The sequence below is a fragment of the Perca fluviatilis genome, chromosome 13 (genome assembly GCF_010015445.1).
Source record: "Perca fluviatilis chromosome 13, GENO_Pfluv_1.0, whole genome shotgun sequence".
NCBI lineage: Eukaryota > Metazoa > Chordata > Actinopteri > Perciformes > Percidae > Perca > Perca fluviatilis.
In genome coordinates, this window is record NC_053124.1 from 16,917,885 (window position 1) to 16,941,356 (window position 23,472).

The 23,472-nt window shown below is 40.7% G+C and overlaps 1 protein-coding gene across 2 annotated transcripts; it reads right to left on the bottom strand.

Moving 5' to 3' along the window:
* Positions 1-3,278: 3,278 nt before the first annotated feature.
* LOC120571386 (programmed cell death 6 interacting protein) lies at positions 3,279-21,775 on the bottom strand. Of its 2 annotated transcripts, none has more exons than XM_039820309.1 (18): positions 21,459-21,775; positions 18,192-18,246; positions 18,033-18,102; positions 16,910-17,037; positions 16,204-16,357; positions 14,764-14,864; positions 10,371-10,487; positions 9,987-10,209; positions 9,631-9,754; positions 9,139-9,316; positions 7,884-7,995; positions 7,538-7,705; positions 6,756-7,006; positions 6,156-6,290; positions 5,898-5,992; positions 5,511-5,628; positions 5,187-5,395; positions 3,279-4,405 (listed from the first exon to the last, which is right to left on the bottom strand). In XM_039820309.1, exons 1-18 carry the CDS (start codon positions 21,662-21,664, stop codon positions 4,216-4,218), a joined length of 2,634 nt encoding a protein of 877 aa, XP_039676243.1. In that variant the 5' UTR covers positions 21,665-21,775; the 3' UTR covers positions 3,279-4,215. The 2 variants fall into 2 exon arrangements, with proteins under 2 accessions (XP_039676243.1, XP_039676242.1); XM_039820308.1 differs by having other exon boundaries at positions 10,371-10,502.
* Between the last annotated feature and the right edge of the window lie 1,697 nt (positions 21,776-23,472).

Consider the following 23,472-nt stretch of genomic DNA (forward strand, 5'->3'; position numbering starts at 1 on the left):
GACTAATCCATTACTTTTAGATAACATGTTAACTATTTCAACTGCTTATCCGTAATTGTAACTTACTATTTCAACAATTTTTTTGGTATTGTTAGCTATTTATTTCAACAACCGTTACTTTTAAAAGGTCCAATATGTAATACTGACAATTAGCATTGAAAATAGTTACTTCACGGAGGTTGCCAGGTTGAGAACGCAGCATCCAACAATGTTGCTAGAAGCTAGTCTCACGTAGCCAGACATTACTCCACAGCGCAGCTAACGTTAGATGCTGGCTATGTTGACAATCAGAAAAGCCCATACTCGGAGCTCTGTACCCGACTGACAACCACCCTATCCTTGCTTAAAATTACTGCCTTGCCGTCCTCTCTACCCCTTAAAATTACGGCAAAACCCGCTACTCGCCGTCCTCTCTACCCGACTGACAGACACACTTTCTTGGCTTAAAATTACAGCAACAACCGCTAAAAACAGCGCAAACTCACGGTCCTCTCTACCCGATTTAAAACAATGCTTTCTTGGCTTAAAATTACTCACCATTTGTTGGCTACGGCCGCTGAACAGGCTACACGTTGTAAACAGCTACGGTCCGCTTGCCTGATCCTCCATTAACGTTAGCAGTTATGGCGTGTTAGCATAGTGGCGTGAGCCAGGACCAGTCGGGATCACTTCACTGGTTGGGTCTAAATTGTTTTGCGAGTAACCAACTAGAGTACTCTATATAATTCAACGTGAGTACACCCGTCCCTAGTAGCCGTGTAAATTAGCCTGAAGCTAATGCTTAACCACCTGTTCAGAAGGAAATAAGCCAAATCGGCGTCCTTTTGGGCTCTAAGCTGTCTCCATCTTTCAAATACATCTCCAATATTTACCCGGGGTTTGTTACTGGCAGTTGATAACAACACACAAGCCAAAACACAAACAGACATTCTGTCACAGAACCGAAATTTCAAAAGGAGAAAATACTGGCTTTAGCATTGTTGTCAGAAAAGGTAGTATTTCAGCTTAGCATGTTTCCTTAATGTCTGATGACATATTGTGGTCATTTTGGTATTTAATACAGTAAATATTACATATTGTACCTTTAAATAATTATCTGAATAGTTTATTCATTACTTTAAAAGGTCCCCTGCCACACACATTTCATTACTTTGTGGTAATTTCTAAATGGACTCTGTAACATTTTTTTGTGGAAAAAATGCCTTGGTTACCTTGTTTCAAGCTATTCTAGTTTGGTATAGAAAGCCTACAGGAAGACTCAGCTCGATTTCGGCATGTTCTCATTAATATTCAACAAGCTAAGCGGTTTGAATCTGATTGGCTAACAGCTAGCCAATGAGAGCCTGGCTGTCAGAATCCTTTACCCAGCCCAACTGGGCGAGCTCATGAATAGTAATGAGCTCAGATAATATGATGTCAGACTGACCAGCTTTTGTAATTGGCCTGATTTCTCTGCTTATTTTTCTTCAGTGGCTAGAGCTGAGAAAGGAGGTAGCAGTTCATTTTCACAACATAACACAAACACATATGGACCTAACATATTTTAAAAAATGCAAGTAAAACGGTTTTGTATGGCAGGGCACCTTTAAGCTGACTATTCCAACCGCTTATTCATTACTTTAAATAGCTAACCTTATTTAAATGGATTCAAAATTATATTTGGTTAGCTATTTGAACAATTTATCCGTACCTTTAGCTAACGGCTTAGACTTCCTAGCTTAGTCTAGTTAACTTAATCTCAATTGCAACCTAGTGTTTAGCTAGGTGTTACAGCGCACTCAATGTGGATTATATATAGGCTATATATAGATATATTACATATAGCCTTTATGTGTTTTAATCATAATTTATATTTAAATTAATTGAGCTACATGTACCCCCTGGCAAATGCATTAGTGCCCTGAGTTGGGAATCACTGTATAAGAGAAGATGCTTTGTTAATCAAGTATTTGTCTAATTATCAACATCGCCAAAGAAAACCCTTGATTCAGCCGTATTGCGGACAAACACATGGTGAGGAGGAGAGAAAAGAGTGGGGGAGTAAAAATAGTGTGAGCACCAATATGGCACAGTGCTGAGTTTGGGAGCCATTAAGCAGAAGGTAATTAATACCTGTCACCACAGTGCGCTGTTCGCTGCCTTTATTCTGTTTCAGACCAATTAAAATATGACACTCCTCTGGTGGAGAACGTCTTGTTAAAATTAAGCGCCTGAGACGCACAGACACCTTTGATAAACACATCCACAGCTACAATTGGCTTTGGCAGCAACGGCATGCTGTATAGAGGGATAGAGAGGAACATGGCTGTGTATATGTGTTGTGTCACTTCCAGTAGATGTGAGCTGTTAGATCTGATTAAAAGTGTGTATCCTTCCTTGTGAGTTTCACTTTCACAACACACACATACACACGGTAGAGTGACGTGATGTTATGAGACGTTTATGAGCCAAAAGATACTGACCAGTGAAGACAACTCACTGCCAACGATTTGCAGGCTTGGACAGCAAGGAGAGACGAATGGTAAACAAAAACAGACGAACCAGGGGAGAGGGAAAATAAATGAAGGAGATAGCAGCTGAGGATATAAAAAGACAGGTGGTATACACAAAAAGCTTAGAAGCAAAAAGAACTGATCAAGAAAAACAAAGGATGGGAGAGTGCTGGGGGTAAATGAAGTGAAATATGGTGGTTTTTTTCCCCGAAAGAATCGAGCAGATAGGAACTCAAGAAGACAGATTAGATGAATAGAAGAGAGGGGAAAATGGAGAAGTAGAGTGATGGTTGCAGGCAGGGGACCAGAAACTCTCTGCCAACATCTCCATGCATCCTTCCAGACATCACACTGCGCTGCCATCTGTGCGCGCGCGCGCACACACACACACACACACACACACACACACACACACACACACACACACACACACACAATCATTAGCGTCTCCTGACACTGAATAAATATCTAGGGATGAAATCTGTCTGTGGAGAAATAACCTGCAGGGAAATATGATTGGATGAGACCACGACCTCAATGGAACGTAATTTGCATGTCATCTAAATGGGATCTGCCCCTAAAGCTCTGGAGGTCAAAAGGCGCCCGATTTGTTGATGGCATAACTCACCCTCTGATTGGCTGAAAGGAGAGACAATGGCAGGCAAACTGTTGCTCAGCCGCATCTCCCTCTGTGAGCTGCAGGACTGCCCTCTTCTGGCTGCTTTACAAATCTCAAGTTTGATAAAAACACGAGACATCCAATATGTAAAGACAAGAAATTCTGGCTGGCAGTTGATGTTTTTAATCACATTAGAGCTGAGAAATAAAAATAAACACAAAGAGCATGAAAGTGCAGCACACAGAGTGTCTCGGTTAACCACAAAGTCTTATTTATACATATATTTATATAATAGAGACATTTCTCCCACTTGTATAGCCTCTGATTGTAACACAGAAATATACGAACATTCCCTGGGTGTGAGAGAGAAAAGAGCGAAAGAAAAAGAGCAGAACTCTCAACAGTCATCATCTACATTAGAAAACCTACAGGCCATTCGTTTTTATAGGTTTTTACATCAGCGAGGCATCAGTATTCATTACAAAAATAAGAATATAGTTGATATAGAAGCACTGGGGGTTGATTGAGTGGGTGGGGGAGTTAGGATGTGGCTGTGCCCTCCAAACAGTGGCATGACTAGTAATGACCAACCATCCACCCACCCAACACATACACCCAAACCAGGAAACGAAGGAATCCTAGGATTCTGTGCGTCTCCATGAGTGTTGTACAGCAGTCCAGCCGAGACAAAGTCAGTTATCAATGGAAACCAGTTTGGGTTTAAATTAAACAATCAACAAAACCATTAGAAAATGAGTACGTTAAAAAAAAAAAAAAAAAGAGGGGGTTAGTGCATTGGTGAAAGTTGAGATAGTTTAAGAAAGGTGACGTCAGAACCCATCACACATGAGCTAGGACAGAAAAAGGGAGGGTGAGATGTAAAGGAGAAAGGAATAAAGGGTGACAAAGTAATAAAGTATTTCAGAGAGAAGTGCAAAGCAGCTTCGAGGTTGCCCTTCACTTGGGTTTCTATAGCTGCGGTTAGTGAGAGAAAACAAAAGATGAGAGGAGTGGGAGCTAATGGAGATGCAGTGTTATTGCTGGGGCTATTTTTTATTTGGTGTTAACTGGTGAGAAGGGGAATGAGGGGGATGGAGAGAGGAGTTATTGCTGAGGGTAGTAGGGCTGCTGCTGAGGGGGTTGCTGGGGGTAGCCAGGGTAGGGCTGTCCAGCAGGAGGGGGTGCTGGGTAGCCTCCCTGTCCTGGAGTCTGCTGGTATTGCATGTAGGGCATGTTGGGCATGTTGTACTGGCCATAAGCATAAGGATTGTAGCCCATAGGCATCTGGAAGTACCTGGGTGGACACCACAACAGAGAAAACAAACTTTAAAATTTAAAACGTTCAATATTTTGGGAAATATGCTTATTTGCTTTTCCTTTACAAGAGTAAGATAAGAAGATCAATACCCCTCTTACTAACTTAAAGACTGAGAACAGCGGAAAAAGAATCCACCTACCAGCACCTCTAAAGCTCACTAATTAACATGTTATATCTTGTTTATTTTTAAATCTGAAATGTGAGAAATGTTGAGACTTAAAGCAGAAGGGAAACACTACCCTGGGGTCAAGGTTGGTTGCCTTGCAACGTCACAGAGATGACAAGACTAAGGAAGTCACTTTGAAGTTACAACACGTACAGTAACTTGCCATAAAATCACAACATGTTGATTTTACACCTCGGTTTTTGTTCAGATTAAACTAAAAAGTTATGATGATATGAGATGCTAGCTGTTTGCTACCGTTTCCAGTCTTTATGCTAAGCTAAGCAAAGAGGCTGCTGGCTCCAGCTACCCATTTACTGTACAGTAGAGTGGTATTATCCAACACTGTGCAAGAAAACCATTCCTTTACTTAATTACAAGTAATTTCTAGCAACATGTGTCGGAGCAGATCCAGTAAAGAGACATATCTTTTCAGAACAATTTAAGGGGTCAGCTGATTTACATTGGATAAAATGCTTTTACTATAAAAATTCTAAAAGGAGCGAGAAGGAGGATAAAATCATGTTAACTCTATCCTGACATATGTGGGTCAATTTGTACTCAAAAATCGGCATGTTGTGATGGGAAACTCACCCTGGGTAGCCTTGATAGCTGGGGTAAGGTGGTCCCTGAGCCTGGGATGGTGGGGCCAAAGGTGGTGGGTTGCTGCTGGGAGGGCCAGTGGCCGGTGCATTGGTGGGAATGGTGGAGGCTGCCTGAGGGGTGAAGCTCGGTGGAGGAGGCCTGGCTGGGGGCATGGGTTTCGCCTGGGGCTGCTGCTGGGCTTGTTGAGGCTGCTGGGTCTATCAGGTAGAGAGAAAGAAGACAGACAGATCAATACCTAACCATCAGCCTCAAATCTGCTGCAGTGGTATTGAACATTTGGCTTTGTGATAGTTTGTTTGAGTGACTGCTTACAAAGACGGTCCTGGGGGCAGGGGTTGGGCCACCAGCGGGGGCAGCTGGGTTGCTCTGATAGGCAGGGATGTTGAAGGATGGAGCACTGGGCTCTCGGGCGATGCTCTGCTGCAGGTCCCTGGAACAAGAATTCAAGCATCACAAAGAGTGACTGTGCAGCAACGTTCCCTTCATATGCATGCATCATTACTGCATGCATTTATCAGCTCTCATTCTTATACTGCAACACACCTTAAAACTAATGCTGGAATTGGCTACTACAGTGTTAAAATCAAATCAATCTACAAACTAGAAACAAATGTAAAACTGCTGATTGGCCTAACTTTACTCCCTGGCCAGCCCATAAGACTGTCAGACAAACCAATCAAAAACCAGGAAAGTACATACTTAAGTAGCTCATCCCGCTCTGTCTTGCGAGCGAAAACGATGTCGCTGCATTTGTTCTGGAACTTAAGCAGGATTTCTGTCAAGTCGTTGTAGAACTGAGGCGGGAGAAACAAAAGGGGACAAAAATAAATCACTTGGCTTGCCAACTACCTCACAAAAAAAAAGAAGTAGAAAGTTTCCAACAAGATATGCATTACTGCAGTACAGTGCATCCTTGCTGAGGCACGTGTGTGCCGGTGTGTTGTGCTGAGTGAGTACCTTGGTGCCTTCGCGCAGGTTGTTGCTGATCTCAACGTAGCTGTCATGGGCCGAAGCCAGCTTCTTCAGGACCTCCTCCCTCTGGTTGGCCTCCGTGTTAGACTGCTTCAGACTGCTAAACTCCTGGTGGGAGGTCTGGAAGGAGATCACAGGTTGAAAAGATAGATCACAGATTGAGGAGATTAATCGCTGACACCTCTTGAACACAAGTATGTTTAAGCACAGTAAACTATAAATTATTTCTTCACACAGTGGCACTTTGCCATTGAGAGGGCAAACTGGGTTTAACTCACTCTTTAGATTTTATCTGTGCCTGTGTAACTGCTTGCATGTGATTTTTTTATTTGATTTTTTTAATATTAGGTAATGCTTCATTGATTCCATTAAGGAAATTCACTTTTTGTTTGCTCTACTTCCCAAGAAGGTGAAACGTCATTATTAGCTCACTCTTCTGACACATGACCTGATTAAGAAAGGGTCTCTTTAACTTCTTTTATTTAAATTTCTCTCTTTAACTTCTTTAATGGCCACCTTGCTGCTCAATCAATATTTTGTTTCTGAAATAACATCAATCTTCCAAAACTGTGTGTGTTTGTATACCTGAACTTGTCCCAGCAGCTCCTCCTGCGTGCGGATGGTGGCCTGTACCCTCTGGTTGTAGGCGCCGTACAACTGGTCAAGCTGGGAGAGCGACAGCTGCTCCTCATTGATGGCCCCGTCCTGGGCGAGCGCAGTCAGGAAGGTGGTTGACATGTCAAAGGTCACAGCCTTGATCTCTCCCTCTAGGGTCTCCCTCTCCTTCTTCATTTCGTCCAGCTGGACGAGCTGGGAGCGCAGCACGTTCACTACCTAGGTGACGATAGAGAAGATGAACACAGTGAACAAAGAGAGCAGTAAAGTTGTGGATTGGACATGCACATACATCTTAACTTCTACATCACTTAACCTAACCCCCTGACCGCTCACCCTTAGGATGACTGCAATATACTGTTGTTTTTTTTCCCCCACTTTAGCGTGAATTCAGTGTAGCCGTGAAGCAACACGCACTTCTTCCTTGCGCTTTTACAGTTCTGCTTGCTTAGTTATTTAAGTTCCCCAGTGACACACAATGCAAAGTCAGCAAACAAAATGAAAAATGGAGCTGCTGTAGAGAGGAGGGACACTGCCCTGAAGCACACATTGTCCACAGGATGTTTCTAAAGCAGGAATCTATGTTTACATGACATACAAAATACCTTGTGAGGAGGTCACACACACACACACGCACACGCACACACACACACACACGCACACGCACACACACACACACACAGCTAAAAACCAAAATGTTGCCCAAGCCACAAAAAAATAAATATAAATAATACAAAACTAGCTAGACAGTGCCCGGGCCTGCAGTGTCTTAGTCGGGTTGGCGGAGGGGATGGCAGCATTGAGCTCGTTCTCTGGTTTACACAGCAGGGTGATCATCTCACAGTGGGTGTTGTAGCGGTCCCTCACCACCTGGTCTGCCTGTACGGCCTTGTCCAAGATGTTGCTGAGGTTAGCTCCCTCTGAGAGAGAGAGAAGGAAGGGAGGGAGGGAGGGAAGGAGGTAAGGTTAGAGGTGACAAGGGGGAAGGAGAAAGGAAAGAGGAAGAGACAAGGATAAGAGCTTTGTCAAAAGTGGATGACATGGAGACAAACACAAACTTCAAACAGGAAGGACATGTTTTTTAGTGTGTTTGTGTACCTGCACGAAGGGGCTTGTAGAGGTCTCCAGAGGGGGTTCTGTTCCAGCGCTGGTTGAACTTAGTTCTCAGCTCGTTGTCGGTCGTCTCTTCATTGTCCAGCATCTTCAGAGACTGAATACAACACAACACACAGACACACACATACTGAGTGCCTTAACAACACACACAGCAGATCCTCAGATGATTACACCTTAAGTATGAATTTGTTGTTTTTTAACCACGTGTAAGTATTATCTGACTTTTAAGGACTATTTTTTAAAGTATAATTATATATATATATATATAATTATATATATATATATATATATATATATATATATATTTCAAGGACAAATGCTATTGTTTGTACAGAGATTGTATTTTTCACTTTTTCTAAAGTATAATTATTACTCAGTCATCTCATTGCAACTATACAGACCATAATTTAATGTAGGGCAGAAACTAACAATTATCAATTAATTTGATTGATTTATCAATGAATTGTTTTGTCTATAAAATGTCAAAAAAGCAACAACAAAAAAGCATATTCATTCAAAGAGTTCAAAGACATTTTGGCCTGATACATAACTTCAACAATTATTCTATTTAATGTGTCCAATTTTCTTTCAATCAAAAGCTGATTAATTGTTTCAGCACTACTTTCAAGTCGCTACAAAGTCAGCTTTTTGGCAAGCAGAAATGTAATTTTCAGTTTTATTTATTTTTGTTTTTGACAATTGTCTTAATAAAACACAACCGACTACATTTTTGGGGGAAATTAGGACATTTTACACTCTACAGTCCTCCGCTCTACCAACTGAGCTATCGAAGGGGCTGGAAATTAGGACATTTTAGTGTAGACTTTTCAACTCTGCCAACAGACTTGGAAGCAGTTTGTGTTTTATGTTTTTACTCCCGTCTGAAGAGGTCTAAAAAAAGAGAAGAGGGTTGGCTGAAGCTGGTGGACAGACAGTCCTTGGCCCACAGATCAGTGGATTAGAATTTAATGATGATCCTGATTTGGGATTTCTGCCATTAGGGACAATTTTGAGTTTTTAGCATTCTAGTAGTAGGTGGTAGAAAAGCTGCTAAACAGTATTCCATTAATTTGCTTCTTTGTCAAGAAAGCAAACCCATATGACAAACAAGCTTTTACAAAGGCTGCAGTTAAAAAAAAACTAAAAATGTCTGCTTTACTTTTTAAATAAATTTGTGGTTACACAAAGTGGATCTACAAAGTGCAGTAGCCTATGTATAATTCAGTGGGTTTCTGACCTCGTCCAGGATCTCTCTGTTGCGGGTCAGAAGCTCAGGCAGGTCTTTGATCAGCTGCTCGATGCTCTGCAGTCCTCCCAGCTGCACGACGGCTCGGGCCTTCTCAGCAATGGATTGTGGGATAGAGTCTCCTGAGAGGTCCTCCAGAGCAGCCGGCAGGTTTAGGGAAGCCAAGACCCTGATGGACAGTTCCAAAGCATCTGTCAGACATCAAACATCAACTTGTGCACCTTGCTCTTTGGGAAAAATACACAAACTGTTAAAAGCACTTATTAGTGCCATTAAATAGAGTGATACAAGTACTTGACTGCTATTAAGGGCACTATACTAAAACACAAGTTCTTCTATTGCATTTTTAATAGTACCTGTTACACCATTATGTTATGAATTTTTAATAAATCCACGTATGGAGACACAAGTGCTCAAGACACTTTCTGCACAGTCACTGACGTGCACAGCAACATACGGTCATATAAACACAGGACAGTGTACCCATTGCAGAGATTGGTGGCCTCCCTCATCGTTCCCACCAGTCTGTTCACAGTCTCAGCCTTCCTCTGGCTGTAAATGCTCATGGACTGCTGCACCGCCGTGGGGACCATCTTCTCAAACAAGTCTGAAGCGATAGGAACAACATAAAAACAACGGATTGAATAAAAAAATAAAAATAAAAAAAAGCAGAAGCAATAACTAAAATCTCACCATGGGGTTGCCGGGCAACCAGCAGAGACATCTACCTCTTGACAAGTAAATACATGAGCGGATTTCCCAAAATGTCAAACTATTCCTTTAAAGTTTAAAACTGTCTTGTCAATAAAGGAACTGTGTTGTGTGTCTGTGTCTCTTACCTGTGAATTTCTGGCTGAGTGGAGGTGTGATGGCGGTGGCTTTGACCAGCGTTGCCTTGCCAATGTGTTCCAAATCCTTGACCTCAGGCACGCGGTCATGGTAGATAAAGTCATTGTCTTTTTTGGCTGCGGTGAGGGCTCGGTTGACCTTCTCACTCAGGTCCTTAACGCTCACATATTCGTCGTAACGAGACGCCACCGTCTTCACCAACTCTGCTGCGTGCTGGACAGATGAACAGCCCAGAGGAGAGAAGATGGCGGAACGAATTTGCTTCAGGAATATGGTTTTTACTAGTTTTGATTTGAAACATTAAGGCATGTATGTCCAGTTTTTGACAGTTACATAAGACATTAGAGATCGGAATCTATGTTAAAGCTCTGTACCTGCAGGCGAGCGATCTCCTCTCCAAAACGCTTCTTCTGCTTGGCCAGGATGCTCTGGTGCAGCTCAGCGTTGGCTTGCATGATGCAGTGCTTGGCCGCCAGCACCGGCAGCACTTCCTGAAAATAAAAATACTGACCAGGGAGAGGCAACCACAGAGCAACACGCAGGCACGCAAACAAATATATACACACACGCACGCACGATGGCAAGGCAAACCACAAAATGGCAGACGCACACCAGCGAGGTCAAATACCAAACAACATCACGAAAGCCAATTACAAACAGGCACAAGCAGTCACAGGTGTGCAAACATAACACAAACGCAGGCAGGCAGCACACACACACACACACACACACATACACACACACACACGCAATGCCAACACCAACACCACCACGAGGGATGCAGGAAGAAAGGAAGACAACAAGAGAGAAAACAGAACAGGCCATAAGTGGTTAATCTTTCAGCAAAAGCTGCTACACCTTCATCAAACGTCCCATAGCTATACGTGTGTGTGTGTGTGTGTGTGTGTGTGTGTGTATGTATGTATGACTGACGCTGCAATGTCTGTGTGTTTGATTTCGAGCACTCTTTTTCCGATATGAGTCAATTTACCTGGCTTTGTTTCCTCTGTCCAAACTGAGCGACATCTTTATTCTAAACAATTAAAAAACTACAAACTGATGTGTGTAGAGCTGCTGTCACTGAAGAGACTTACGTGCTTCATAACAGAGTAAATATGACGAGAACTGTGTTGCACGAGCTATGCATAAATCTATTACTAATTTTGTAATTAGTTCCTAGTAACTATCAGCTAGTTTCAACATCTATAGCACTGTCAAATTAAAAGCAATACAACTATTCTCACGGTAGCATCACAAGCTGTAACATAACAGTTTCCCAGAGTTCAAAATAATATTTTTGTATACAATTGTTGTTTTTTTCTTCTGACCAAACCTAAAAAAAAGAGATTAAATTCACACCGATATTGTGCAAAGAAAAGCAATCAAATCCTCACGTCAGAAGCAGGACCTATTTTCAGGTTTGTTTCTTGAGAAATTACTCAAACCATTAAGTCATATAATCTTCTCTTAACTAACTAATCGATTAATTCACAATCATTTCAGACCTAATACGCACACATGGAGAAATGTGTATTTTATGGAGCTAAATCGGGGCCAAATGTTTTGTTAATTTGAAAAAAATATATATAGTTGAAAAACTAAAGCTTGAACTTGAAAATTTAAGTTTTATTCAAAACTTGGAAAAAATAAAACCATGTATTCAAACTAAAAATAAGTGTACCAATTTTTCTTTCAGTTTGAATAAAATTTAGATTCAATTCTGGAATTATTTTGAATAAATTATAAATTATAAATTTTCATTTTTCACTTTTATATTTCTTTTCAGTTCCACATTTCATGTTTTCAGATTCAAAACTTATTTTTTTTACGGCTTCAAATCTTTTTTTTTCAGTTTCAAATCTTTTTTTTTCGGTTTCAAATCTTTTTTTCACTTTCAGATCTTTTTTTTTCGGTTTCAGACTTTTGGCCCTGATTTTGCGTATGGGGCGTGGCTTCAACTCAGAGGGGCGTGGCATTATGAATGACAGCCTAACAAAGAAGGCATGTTGCCTTCAGGAAATTGTGTTACTGTGAGAACTATGACTGAATGCTTTCTATCCACTATATACATGTGCTTTTTACTTAACAAACTGATACCAGTGACAAAGTTCCATTTAAAAAATTGTTTTGGACAACACATGGTACCAATTACACTATAAGAGCAATAAACTGTGCCAGATTGTGCAGTTCAGCAGGAACAATGACTTCTCCCACTTCCTTGTACGACTTTGAATGTAGCACCACAGTATTCACTCGGCAGTCAGCGTAGCGTCTGCTCTGCCAAGGCAACCTGCTTACGTACAGGTAGGACATGTGAAAGATATTAGCCTTTTTGAATAGATACTTTGGGACATTATCCCCGCAGTGGCATTTTTTTGTCATTAACACATAAAGGGAAAATAGGTGGACAGCTGGAAATGAAGGATCACTAGCACTAAAGTTAGCATTAACTAACGTTAGCTTCACACTAGCTGGTGTTTTTACACTAATTTCAGTGTCCAGCTCAGGTTTTTTGACTTTAACGTGTAGTGGTCTTTGTTAACCTCTGTTTGTCAGAATGACCATAACTCGACAGTGGCTGCCTGCAGCCGTACAGAGCCTTATAAATGTGAAACATTATAAGATAACTAACATTGCTAAGTTAATAGTGTTACCTTTTCATGGTTAGTTTAAACAACATGTCCTGGTCTGCTTTGTTAATCAATCAATCAAAGCTTTTATTACGGACACACACGGTCCAGAAAACAGACAGTAGACCTACAAATACAAAAAGACAAGTTAGTGTATTCTGATACAGTTACGCTGTGGTAGAAGCCTTCAAAGTTTGCCCACTTGGCATATTTTGTAAGGCATAACTGTCATGCTGTTACATGTAACGTTGTGTTTGTAAAACGTACTTTATCAGGCCAGAGCATTAATGTAAAGTCATATTTGTCTACTCTGTAAAAGAGACCTTCTGTCGAGTTATGGTCATTCTGACAAACAGAGGTTCACAAAGACCACTACACGTTAAAATAAAAAACTTGAGCTGGACACTGAAATTAGTGTAAAAACCCAGCTAGTGTGAAGCTAACGTTAGTTAATTTTAACTTTAGTGCTAGCGATGCTTGATTGCCGGCTTTGTCCAGCTGTCCACCTATATTCCCTTTATGTGTTAATCACAAAAAATGCCACTGCGCGTAATGGTGTCGCAGGGTATCTACTCAAAAATGCTAATATCTTTCACATGTCTTACCTGTGGGCTGGTGCTAGTGAATACTGTGGTGCTATAAGTCATACATGGAAGTGGGAGAAGTCATTGTTCCTGCTGAACTGCACAATCTGGCACAGTTTATTGCTCTTATAGTGTAATTGGTACCATGTGTTGTCCAAAACAATTTTTTAAATGGAACTTTGTCACTGGTATCAGTTTGTTAAGTAAAAAGCACATGTATATAGTGGATAGAAAGCATTCAGTCATAGTTCTCACAGTAACACAATTTCCTGAAGGCAACATGCCTTCTTTGTTAGGCTGTCACTCATAATGCCACGCCCCTCTGAGTTGAAGCCACGCCCCATACGCAAAATCAGGGCCAAAAGTCTGAAACCGAAAAAAAATGATCTGAAAGTGAAAAAAAGATTTGAAACCGAAAAAAAAAGATTTTAAACCGAAAAAAAAGATTTGAAGCCGTAAAAAAAATAAGTTTTGAATCTGAAAACATGAAATGTGGAACTGAAAAGAAATATAAAAGTGAAAAATGAAAATTTATAATTTATTCAAAATAATTCCAGAATTGAATCTAAATTTTATTCAAACTGAAAGAAAAATTGGTACACTTATTTTTAGTTTGAATACATGGTTTTATTTTTTCCAAGTTTTGACCAAAACTTAAATTTTCAAGTTCAAGCTTTAGTTTTTCAACTATATATATTTTTTTCAAATTAGCAAAACATTTGGCCCCGATTTAGCTCCATAGTATTTCAGCATAAGTATTATGTAGTTAACTGTGTGAAAGAAATGTAGAATATTATGCAACCTTTCCAACATTATTTATTCATTTAGTCTGAAGTTACTGGCATAGCGTTTGTAATGGAAGGTATACTGTGTTATCTTTCTGAATTGTATTTTGAAATCATTATTACACTTTAAATAAGTGTCACTTATAAGAACGCTCATTCTGAACTTACTCACAGCTGGTACAAGTTACTTTTTGTGTGCTTTTCACTTAACTTTGATTTAATTAACCTCAAAAATGTGAACTTGAGGTAGTGTGTGTTCAACGTGTGTGTGTTTCAGTCAGTGTTAGACAGACCGTAAGTACTTCAGATACCCATGATTAGATGGTAAGAAACCAATCAGAATGAAAAAAGAAAAAAAAAAAAACTGGACAAAAGGCAGCTTAGTAAATCACCAACCAATCAGAGTGAAAACAGGATGGAAATGGACCAATGAGAACAGAGAGAAGTTGCAATTTGGACAGTCACACAACCTGAGTACCACTCTTCAAATCTGTCACACACACACACACACACACACACACACACACACACACACACACACACACACACACACACACACACACACACACACACACACACACACACACACACACACACACACACACACACACACACACACACACACACACACACACACACACACAGATAGACAGACAATACACACGCCAAACCATACAGAAACCAAACTGTATGCATCGTCACCACACTGCACACATGGCTAACTGAGCAGCGTTTAGATCAGTGTGTAGCTATATGTCCTTTACATACCTTGGGAAGGTTGTCTTTGTACTGGCACTGCTTGAAGGCGTCGCCGTAGAAATCTGCTGCCTGATTGGCCAGCTTGGCGATTACAGCATCTTTCATCTTATCTATTGAGTGAACAAGCCACTTTTAAGAGTTCATATCAGATAAAATACACGTAGGATAAGAAGTTATGTTCTTGAAAAACACATCACAAGCTGATCAGAACATCCATGTTTTAAAGTGATTACGGTAAGTGGTTTTCAGAGAGCCTGCAGCTGCTGTCTGTTAACTGTATTTCACAACAGTGTTTCTACATCGCCCTGATGAAATTGCTTTTACATCTTACAATGTATAAAAACAAAACCATCCCCCCTCAGCAAAAAAAATGACAGCTTATTTTATGATGTAACCTTCAAAACGGTTGTGCTTAAAAACTCTAATAAGCAATTCTGTAGACAGAACTGGGACAGAGGCTGTGTGCAACCTGGATCAAAATGGCCTACTGCCATCGCTATAAATTAATCTTATAACACATGTGCATGATTAAAGATGCTATTCATTCAAAGTGCAATATCTCCGCTTCCTTTATATCTGGCTGACTGGCAGATTTGTCATACCAGTGTCCATAAACTTGTCAGACACATTACAGTGCAAAAGACTAAGCAGTGGTCCATGTCAACGATGCACTTTTAAACTTAGGGACTAAAAAATGGATTGTGTTTCTCTTCTTCTGAGTATTGACATGACAAAAACAGATAAATCATAATGACACTGAAAAGGCTTGAAAGTCTGTAAGGGCGCTGACACACCAGGCCGATTATCGCCCGTTGGACAGTCTGGCGAGGTCAGTGACTCAAATCTGTTCGGTGTGTCCCGTGCCGTCGTCCGTCTGGGGGGCTGTCGGCGTTCATTTTGGCCGACCTGACATGTTCGGTCGGCGGCAGGGAAGTCGGGACTCACCCGGAAATGACGAGCAGGATGAGGTGACTAGAGTCTCTCTAAATCTGATGAAAATCTTTTAAACTGACCTTAGTTGAGCTGAAATGAAGACAGATTCAGCAACTGCATGGCCTATTTCTCACTTAAAATGTTTTCAGAAACATGTTTCAGTGAACTATTTTAGTACAATATGAGATCGTATTCTGAACGGCCGCCATGACAGTCTGGCTCTGAATTTCCGGGAGAAAACAAACCCATGTGATGCGTTCGTCCAATCAGCTGCCGGTTTTCATTTCTTGGGCAACATTACAGATTAGCGCCGCCTGCTGTTATAGAGATGCATTACGTCTCCTCTCCTCTCGTCTTTTTGGTCTGTTCTGTGGCAGTTTTTTGGACCTCGGGGACGCGTCTGATCATATCGACGGGGTTTTCTGTCAACGGTCGGCCGTCGGCTATATGTGTCTACACCTTTAGTGAAGACTATGTGTGTGTGTTTGGATCCTTGAGGTGTCTGTCCTTTGGTACCTGAGGTGGCTTTGAGGAAGAAGACCTCCTGGGCCTGGGCCAGCATGATGAGGCTCAGGGTACCAACAGTCTCAGGGGAGATGTCCATGGTGGGCTCCCTGTTTAGCGCTGACAGCACTGTGTCCTTGATGTGGCCAAACGCTCCGCTGGCCAGCTGGGTAGTGAGACAGATGAAGAGAGAAAACAGATGAGACACTACTGCAGAGACTGCCAATGATTGTTGGTCGCAAATACAAGAGGAACCTGCAAGACCTCGCACGATCATGCCTGTGTCAAAAGTGTGCAGTTTATTTTGAGTAGTAAAACATTTCAAAATTAAAAAGGTGAAACAATATCATGTTGAAAATTTGTTCTACAAATAGGTCTACTTTTGCTAGTGGAGCTACTATTTCAAGACACATGTAAACAATACATTTGGTCTCTTAATCATACTGTTTGGGTCTATGTTAAAAAGCCATTATTAAAGGAAAGAAGAAAAACGTCGATATAACCGGCGATTTCAAACTTTTGAACGGCAGTGTAAATAGAGTGAAACTAGTTTCTTTTGTTTGTCACATCCCTGTCCCAAGTGTGAGATGGTGTGTAGCATCAGTTACCATAGCAATCATAGTTGAAAATGTATTTTCAATATGCTTAAAACACAAAATATGTTGACAAAACAACTCTCCTAATTGCAGCACATGTTACTGTGTGTAGGTATGCCCACCTGATAGTACTTGGCAGCAGCCTTCAGTCCCTCATCGTTATCCAGGTTCTGCTCTGAGGCGATCTGACTTGCCAGTGCTGCTGCGTTGAACAACACACATGTCTTCTCGTAGCCCAAACTGGCCAAAGCTGCAACACACAAAAACAAATGCACCGGGGTAAGACTTTTTTTTGTTGTTGTCAAGAGTGACTTTTTTTTTCCCCTTCATCTGAATCTTAAAAAGGCATTCTGGTTGTTTCCATGGACAAATTCAACTACAGAATAATAAGCTTTCATAGTATACGGGCAAGTTTCCACCAAATATGTGACAATAAGACTGGTTTTAGTTTCTTTCCCACAGCTAGAAAGCGATGACAGAGGAGAAAAGTGACATCTATCTTTCATCCTTTGGATACTGTGTCGGATATTGACTGCTTTGTTTTTGTGTGGGATTGGCATTTTCTTCAACCAACATTTTCTACTGCTTCATTTTACATTTTTCTCGCCCGGAGTACACTGGAAAAAATCCCACAATTCACCACAGAGGACAAAAGATTCAAGCGTAAACAGAAAAAATGTGAAGACTGAACTCAACAAAGAGCAGTCTTGAGAACTGAAAGATGTTTTTCTCTGTCACTTTTTTTGTTTTATTTATTTATTTATTGCTGTTATTACCTGTTAGCACCTCTGACCCTGACAGACAGACACTTATGTTACAACGCACATATACCTGTGTTACGTCTCTTTCAAACCCTTACACCCATACTTCAGTGGCTCATTTTTCTTCAAAACCTAAGGCACCTTGTCAGCCCGGTTTCTGGACGCAAAATAAAACGGGGACCTTTAATGTAAGAAAGCTTTGTTTCTCTGTGTGTGTGTGTGTGTGTGTGTGTGTGTGTGTGTGTGTGTGTGTGTGTGTGTGTGTGTGTGTGTGTGTGTGTGTGCGAGCGCCAGATAGACATACAAAACAATAGATTATAAGACATTGATAGTAAGAGATAGCATGAAAGATTTGTAGCCTGAGGGCAAAGTCCTACATTGGCTTTAACTCTTTTTAATATAAAGCTAACTGCATATGTGTACACGCACAGTTACATACACAGATATTCTTCCACAGACACAATGTATTTGAGGTCGCACTTACCGAGCTTGACTGAGCCTCCAAACAGAGATCCTTTATCAAAGGCATCCTTCCATGTGAAGGTTAAGCAGAGCTGTGGAAACAGAGAGACGCTTTGTGTTCAAGTTCTTCTGTACTTACTACTGTAAGTCTAACCCACATGTGAGCTGTCCAATCAGTTACCTGGTTTTCAGAGAAGGGAAACTTGGGCTCAACAGCACACAGTTGGTCATAGTATCTGGAGAGAGAAAGAAATGGTAGGATTAAAACCATGTTTCCTTATGTCTAAACCCAAATATACATGCTCTAAATTGTTTTCTACAGATCATATTGTCATCGCTTTCATTGTAAAGACAGAAATATCTTTATTCTAATTATTATTAAACTTAAGTTTAGTTAAAGTTAAGTTGAAAAAAAAAAGGAAATAAGAAATAAGGCCGTACAGTAAATCACAATTGAAAAACTAGGTTAAAGGGTAGTAATTATTATGAGATAACTCAAGATCCGAGGAAGCTCTTCCATTTCAGAGACACATGACAATGAGTCAGGAAAAAATAACAGACAGGCAAACGCGCACAGTCAGTCAGTCAGTCAGTCAGTCAGTCAGTCAGTCAGTCAGTCAGTCAGTCATGGCTCCTCAGCTCTTTGTCTTATCAGTACCTGTGCCTGCGACGTGAATAGTTATTAGAAATGACGACAACATACAGAGGGGGCGGTTAGGGAATCCCCTATTACTAGTTCATCCACCCTGCTTTTCCAGTGCCATGAATGATGGGATTGCAAACGTATACATAAACAAAGACTGGCTTAATATATAGAATTACAAACACAGTTTTTTATCCTTATGTTCCCCATTCAGATACACAAGGACACACAAATGCACAGAGGAAAGCTGAGATGAGGTGGGCCTACTGGCTAACTAAAGAGTAAAAGAAACGGCCTGGACAAAACAATGGTTACCATGGTGACACAATAGCTGTGTGTCAGCACGGCTTTGAAAAGGATAGGGCCGGTTGCCCTGGCTACCTGGCTGCCATTCGACATGTGCTGAGAGCCAAGGAGTGGCAATGCTAGCAGTCAGCAACGGACAGACATGCTAGCTTCCACCTTGTCGCTAATTAGCCAAGACCATGCATCTACTAACTCGCAGCCCAACATCTTACACACAAAGCATTTCAAAATCACACTCTACATTTGAGGTAGTTAGTTACATTTCGAGATTAAAACAGTAGGCAAATCTTTTAGATCCTGTGAGAAATATTTCCTTTCAGGCAGTACAGATCACATTTTTTGGGGGGGGATTTCCTGTCAATATTGCTTTCAAATACTATCTTATAAAAAATTGGTATAAACCAGGGATGCACCCATCGAACAGTTTGTCTCTCAATAAAAATGTTGATACCACAACTAAGGTTACATGTCAATAGATCTGATACCACAACTAAGGTTACATGTCAATAGATCTGATACCACAACTAAGGTTACATGTCAATAGATCTGATACCACAACTAAGGTTACATGTCAATAGATCTGATACCACAACTAAGGTTACATGTCAATAGATCTGATACCACAACTAAGGTTACATGTCAATAGATCTGACACCAGTTTGCTCCTTTCCCCAAATTTAGAATCGGTATTGGGATCATTTTTATGTAGGGTAACATGATTTCAGAGATTGAAATGCCACTTCAAACTTGGGCAAAAAACAATCTGGTGTATTACATCGGTGCAATCCTAAAATAAACTGACTGAAACTGATCAACAGTCATGACGTAGTGTGTCTCAGGAAAGCATTACAAAGTCACATGAGTGAAAGAACCCATTGTGTTAAGGTAAGTGAATGTTCTGCATCACTCCAGTTTTGCTGCGCTCTGCCTGTTGGCCTTCACTCAGCACCTTGAGCTGGTATAATTTTTAATATCTAAAGAGGTTAATCTTGGCACTCGCTAGACAGTTTCACTTTGCACCGTGCTACCATATAGCTCACATTGGAGAAAATCGAAGACCTGCACCCTGCAAGTGCATATCTGGCTAATCACGTAATATGGGCAAACCCTGTGCAATAAATAACTCATGAGTCATAGAGAAGAAAGACTGAAATGACAGAGGGCAAAGTCTGCATCTATACGTCACCTAGAAATTCAGTATGTTGGTTATTGTGAAGTCACACAACAACTGTACAGTTTTCTTACATAATATAAAGAATAAAGAGCAGGTTAACTCAGTCAAGACCTCTGGGACCTTCTGCATTACTAGCGATCAAGTCACTAATATATAATAAGTCTGCATAACTGCATAAGAGAAAGTCAGCAGTCAACAACAGCCAAGAGGGGTTAGTGGAGCATTGGACACAGAATAACTTTGTTTATTACCATAAATCCCATTTCGGTCACAGTTCCTCTATGCAAAGTGGTTGGCACTGTGACACTCTTTTGCTCCACCCTGTATATATGTCCTATGTAGAGCTGGGCAATATAGCGATATTATATCGATATCGTGATATGAGACTAGATATCGTCTTAGATTTTGGATATCGTAATATGTCATAAGTGTTGTCTTTTCCTGGTTTTAAAAGCTGCATAACAGTAAAGTGATGTCATTTTCAGAACTTACCAGACTGTTCTAGCTGTTCTATTATTTGCTTTTACCCACTTAGTCATTATATCCACATTACTGATGATTATTTATAAAAAATCTCATTGTGTAAATATGTTGTGAAAGCACCAATAGTCAACACAACAATATTGTTGCGGTATCAATATCGAGGTATTTGGTCAAAAATATCGTGATATTTGATTTTCTCCATATCGCTGTAGGCTGGTGATCTTCTGTGTAAGTTATCGTTTGAAGCTGTGACCTCTGTTGATGTCGTTACACCAAACACAGGAACAGGCTGGTGAAGATGGTTAACTGATGATTAGGTTGAATAATGGCTGGATGTACTCCAAATTTTATGTTATACCGTCACTGATTTACAGTTTTATTTGAGCTTGTGTGGTGGGTTTTAGCATGTGTTTTTATATATTTTATTATGTTAGGTATGCTTTTCACCTTGGGGACAATAAAGTTTAAGTTGAACGTTGAAGCTAATTCTAATGCTAAGGTAAACCATGTAGAGTTTACTTCACTTCAATGAATAAGTCAAAGCTAATTTAATTTTATAAGAATCTGACAGTTCAGTAAGTAAGTAAGTAAACAAACCAAGTCTGTGTTGGCCTCTCAAGGAAACCTGGCATGAATATTGTATGAGTCAGTTATTACGGTGAGAAATGCCTCCTAGCTTATTAGCTTGTCTAACTTTAGCTCCTAGGTTAGCAACTAAAAGCTATCCCATCTGGGTGCGGCAATGACTGGGCTAACTCATTGCGACAGGTAAGAAGATTGCCCTGAGTGTTAGTAATATATCGTATCTAGTCCAGGCGTGTTATAAAAGGCTGACTTTCTACCTGAGCAGAATCTCCAGGCAGCTCTCATGTTTGTCCAGCGGCCTTCCCAGCGCGTTCCTGCGGAGCTTGTTCAACTCCTCTACGGCACGGATATACTCCCCCTGCTCCTCGCCCGCTGGGTATGTGGCTGTTACAAATTTCGATAGCGGTTTCACCAGATCCACCTCAGAGGACTTTTTTAACGGGACTGAAATAAACGTCGCCATTTCGGCCCGTAAAAGCGATATATTAAATCAGAAAAACAGAGACGATTAACGACCAACGAAATACAAACAACAGCGAGCTACCCACTTCCTGGATTCTGACAAGGAACGTCAAATTACGTCATGGGAAACGGAGAGGCGCACTGCGCAGAATCGGTATTGTTTAAACGAGAACATGTAAGGCCTTATCATGTCAGCTTATAATGTGCTTTAATTGTGTATTACTGTATTCCCAAACATTGTTAAGATTTTTTTTTTCAAACAAATAAAATTCCTACAAACCAGCTGCTACACAGTGAACCGGGGGCTTTCTGGGCCTGGAGTCCGCAGTTGCCCACTTAACCCAGTTGATGATTAAGCAATATGCACCGTATATGCACAATGGAACCCCATAAACATATAGGCCTATACACAGTAAGTGTAGTTATAACTGTTAAACCAGATGGAAAATGAAAAAGGCTATAATGCAGAAGCAACTGGGCGACCTGTAAAACCACACATACACTCAATGACAGACACTTTGAGACATTCAGGTGTGAGCTACCAGCGGTTCACCAGAATGCAGATAAATTACTAGTTTTTTTGTCCCATCTGATAATTGATTGCAACAGCTGTATTCACTTCATCTCAGATGGGATTCAGTCTCTGACACAATTGCTGGAATATAAATGAGCATGATTCTGGGTCCTAAACATCTGCTTTGGGAGAGACCTTTGGCAGGTGTTTTGTGCTCTCAATCTGCTCAACAAACTACACTCACCAAAAGGATTATTAGGAACACCATACTAATACCGTGTTTGACCCTATCCTATCAATATGGGCCAACATTTCTAAAGAATGCTTCCAGCACCTTGTTGAATCAATGACACAAAGAATTAAGGCAGTTCTGAAGGCGAAAGGGATCCCCCACACCATTACACCACCAGCAGCCTGCCCAGTGGTTACAAGGCATGACGGATCCATGTTCTCATTCTGTTTACGCCAAATTCTGACTCTACCAACTGAATGTCTCAACAGAAATCGAGACTCATCAGACCAGGAAACATTTTTCCAGTCTTCAACTGTCCAATTTTGGTGAGCTTGTGCAAATTGTAGCCTCATTTCCCTATTTTTAGCGGAGATGAGTGGTACCCGGTGGGGTCTTCTGCTGGTGTAGCCCATCCGCCTCAAGGTTGTGCGTGTTGTGGCTTCCCAAATGCTTTGCTGCATACCTCGGTTGTAATGAGTGGTTATTTGAGTCAAAGTTGATCTTCTATCAGCTTGAATCACTCTGCCCATTCTCCTCTGACCTATCATCAACAAGGCACTTTCACCCACAGGACTGCAGCATACTGGATGTTTTCCTTTATCAGACCATTCTTTGCCAAAACACCAATACACAGACTTATTCATTGTTCCTTAGGCAAGTCAAAATTAGATTTTTCTCTATAGTAAATGGATGATTTTATGGGTCAAGAAAGACAAAATAGGTCCTTTAGATTTATGACTGCCGAAACTGATGTATGAACAAGAGAGTTTATCTGGATTTTCTTTTTTAAACAAAAAAAGAATAGGGGCACTCTGAAAACCGTTGTATAATGTCCACTCTGGCATTGAAGGAGCTATCCAAGTCTGAGAAAATAATCCAGATGATTTTATTAGGGTCGTCTTGGCTTAGAGAAAACAGAAATATTGGATATGCAGTTTAAAAGACATGGGCGTTTACCAAATAAGGAGGGTCTAACTAACACAAAAGATACAAAATTGCAAAAAGTACCCCTTTAAGAACTATGACAATCAAGCCCTTCCATTTCTCTGTCCTCTTGAGTCAA

Excerpts from the sequence above, each read along its gene's own strand:
- LOC120571386 (XM_039820308.1), bottom strand. The coding sequence starts at position 21,664 with ATGGCGACGTTTATTTCAGTCCCGTTAAAAAAGTCCTCTGAGGTGGAT. Across the intron at positions 9,755-9,986 it reads ACTCAGCCAGAAATTCACAG|ACTTGTTTGAGAAGATGGTC; the intron begins GTAAGAGACACA and ends CTATCGCTTCAG. Across the intron at positions 4,406-5,186 it reads AGCTATCAAGGCTACCCAGG|GTACTTCCAGATGCCTATGG; the intron begins GTGAGTTTCCCA and ends GTGTCCACCCAG.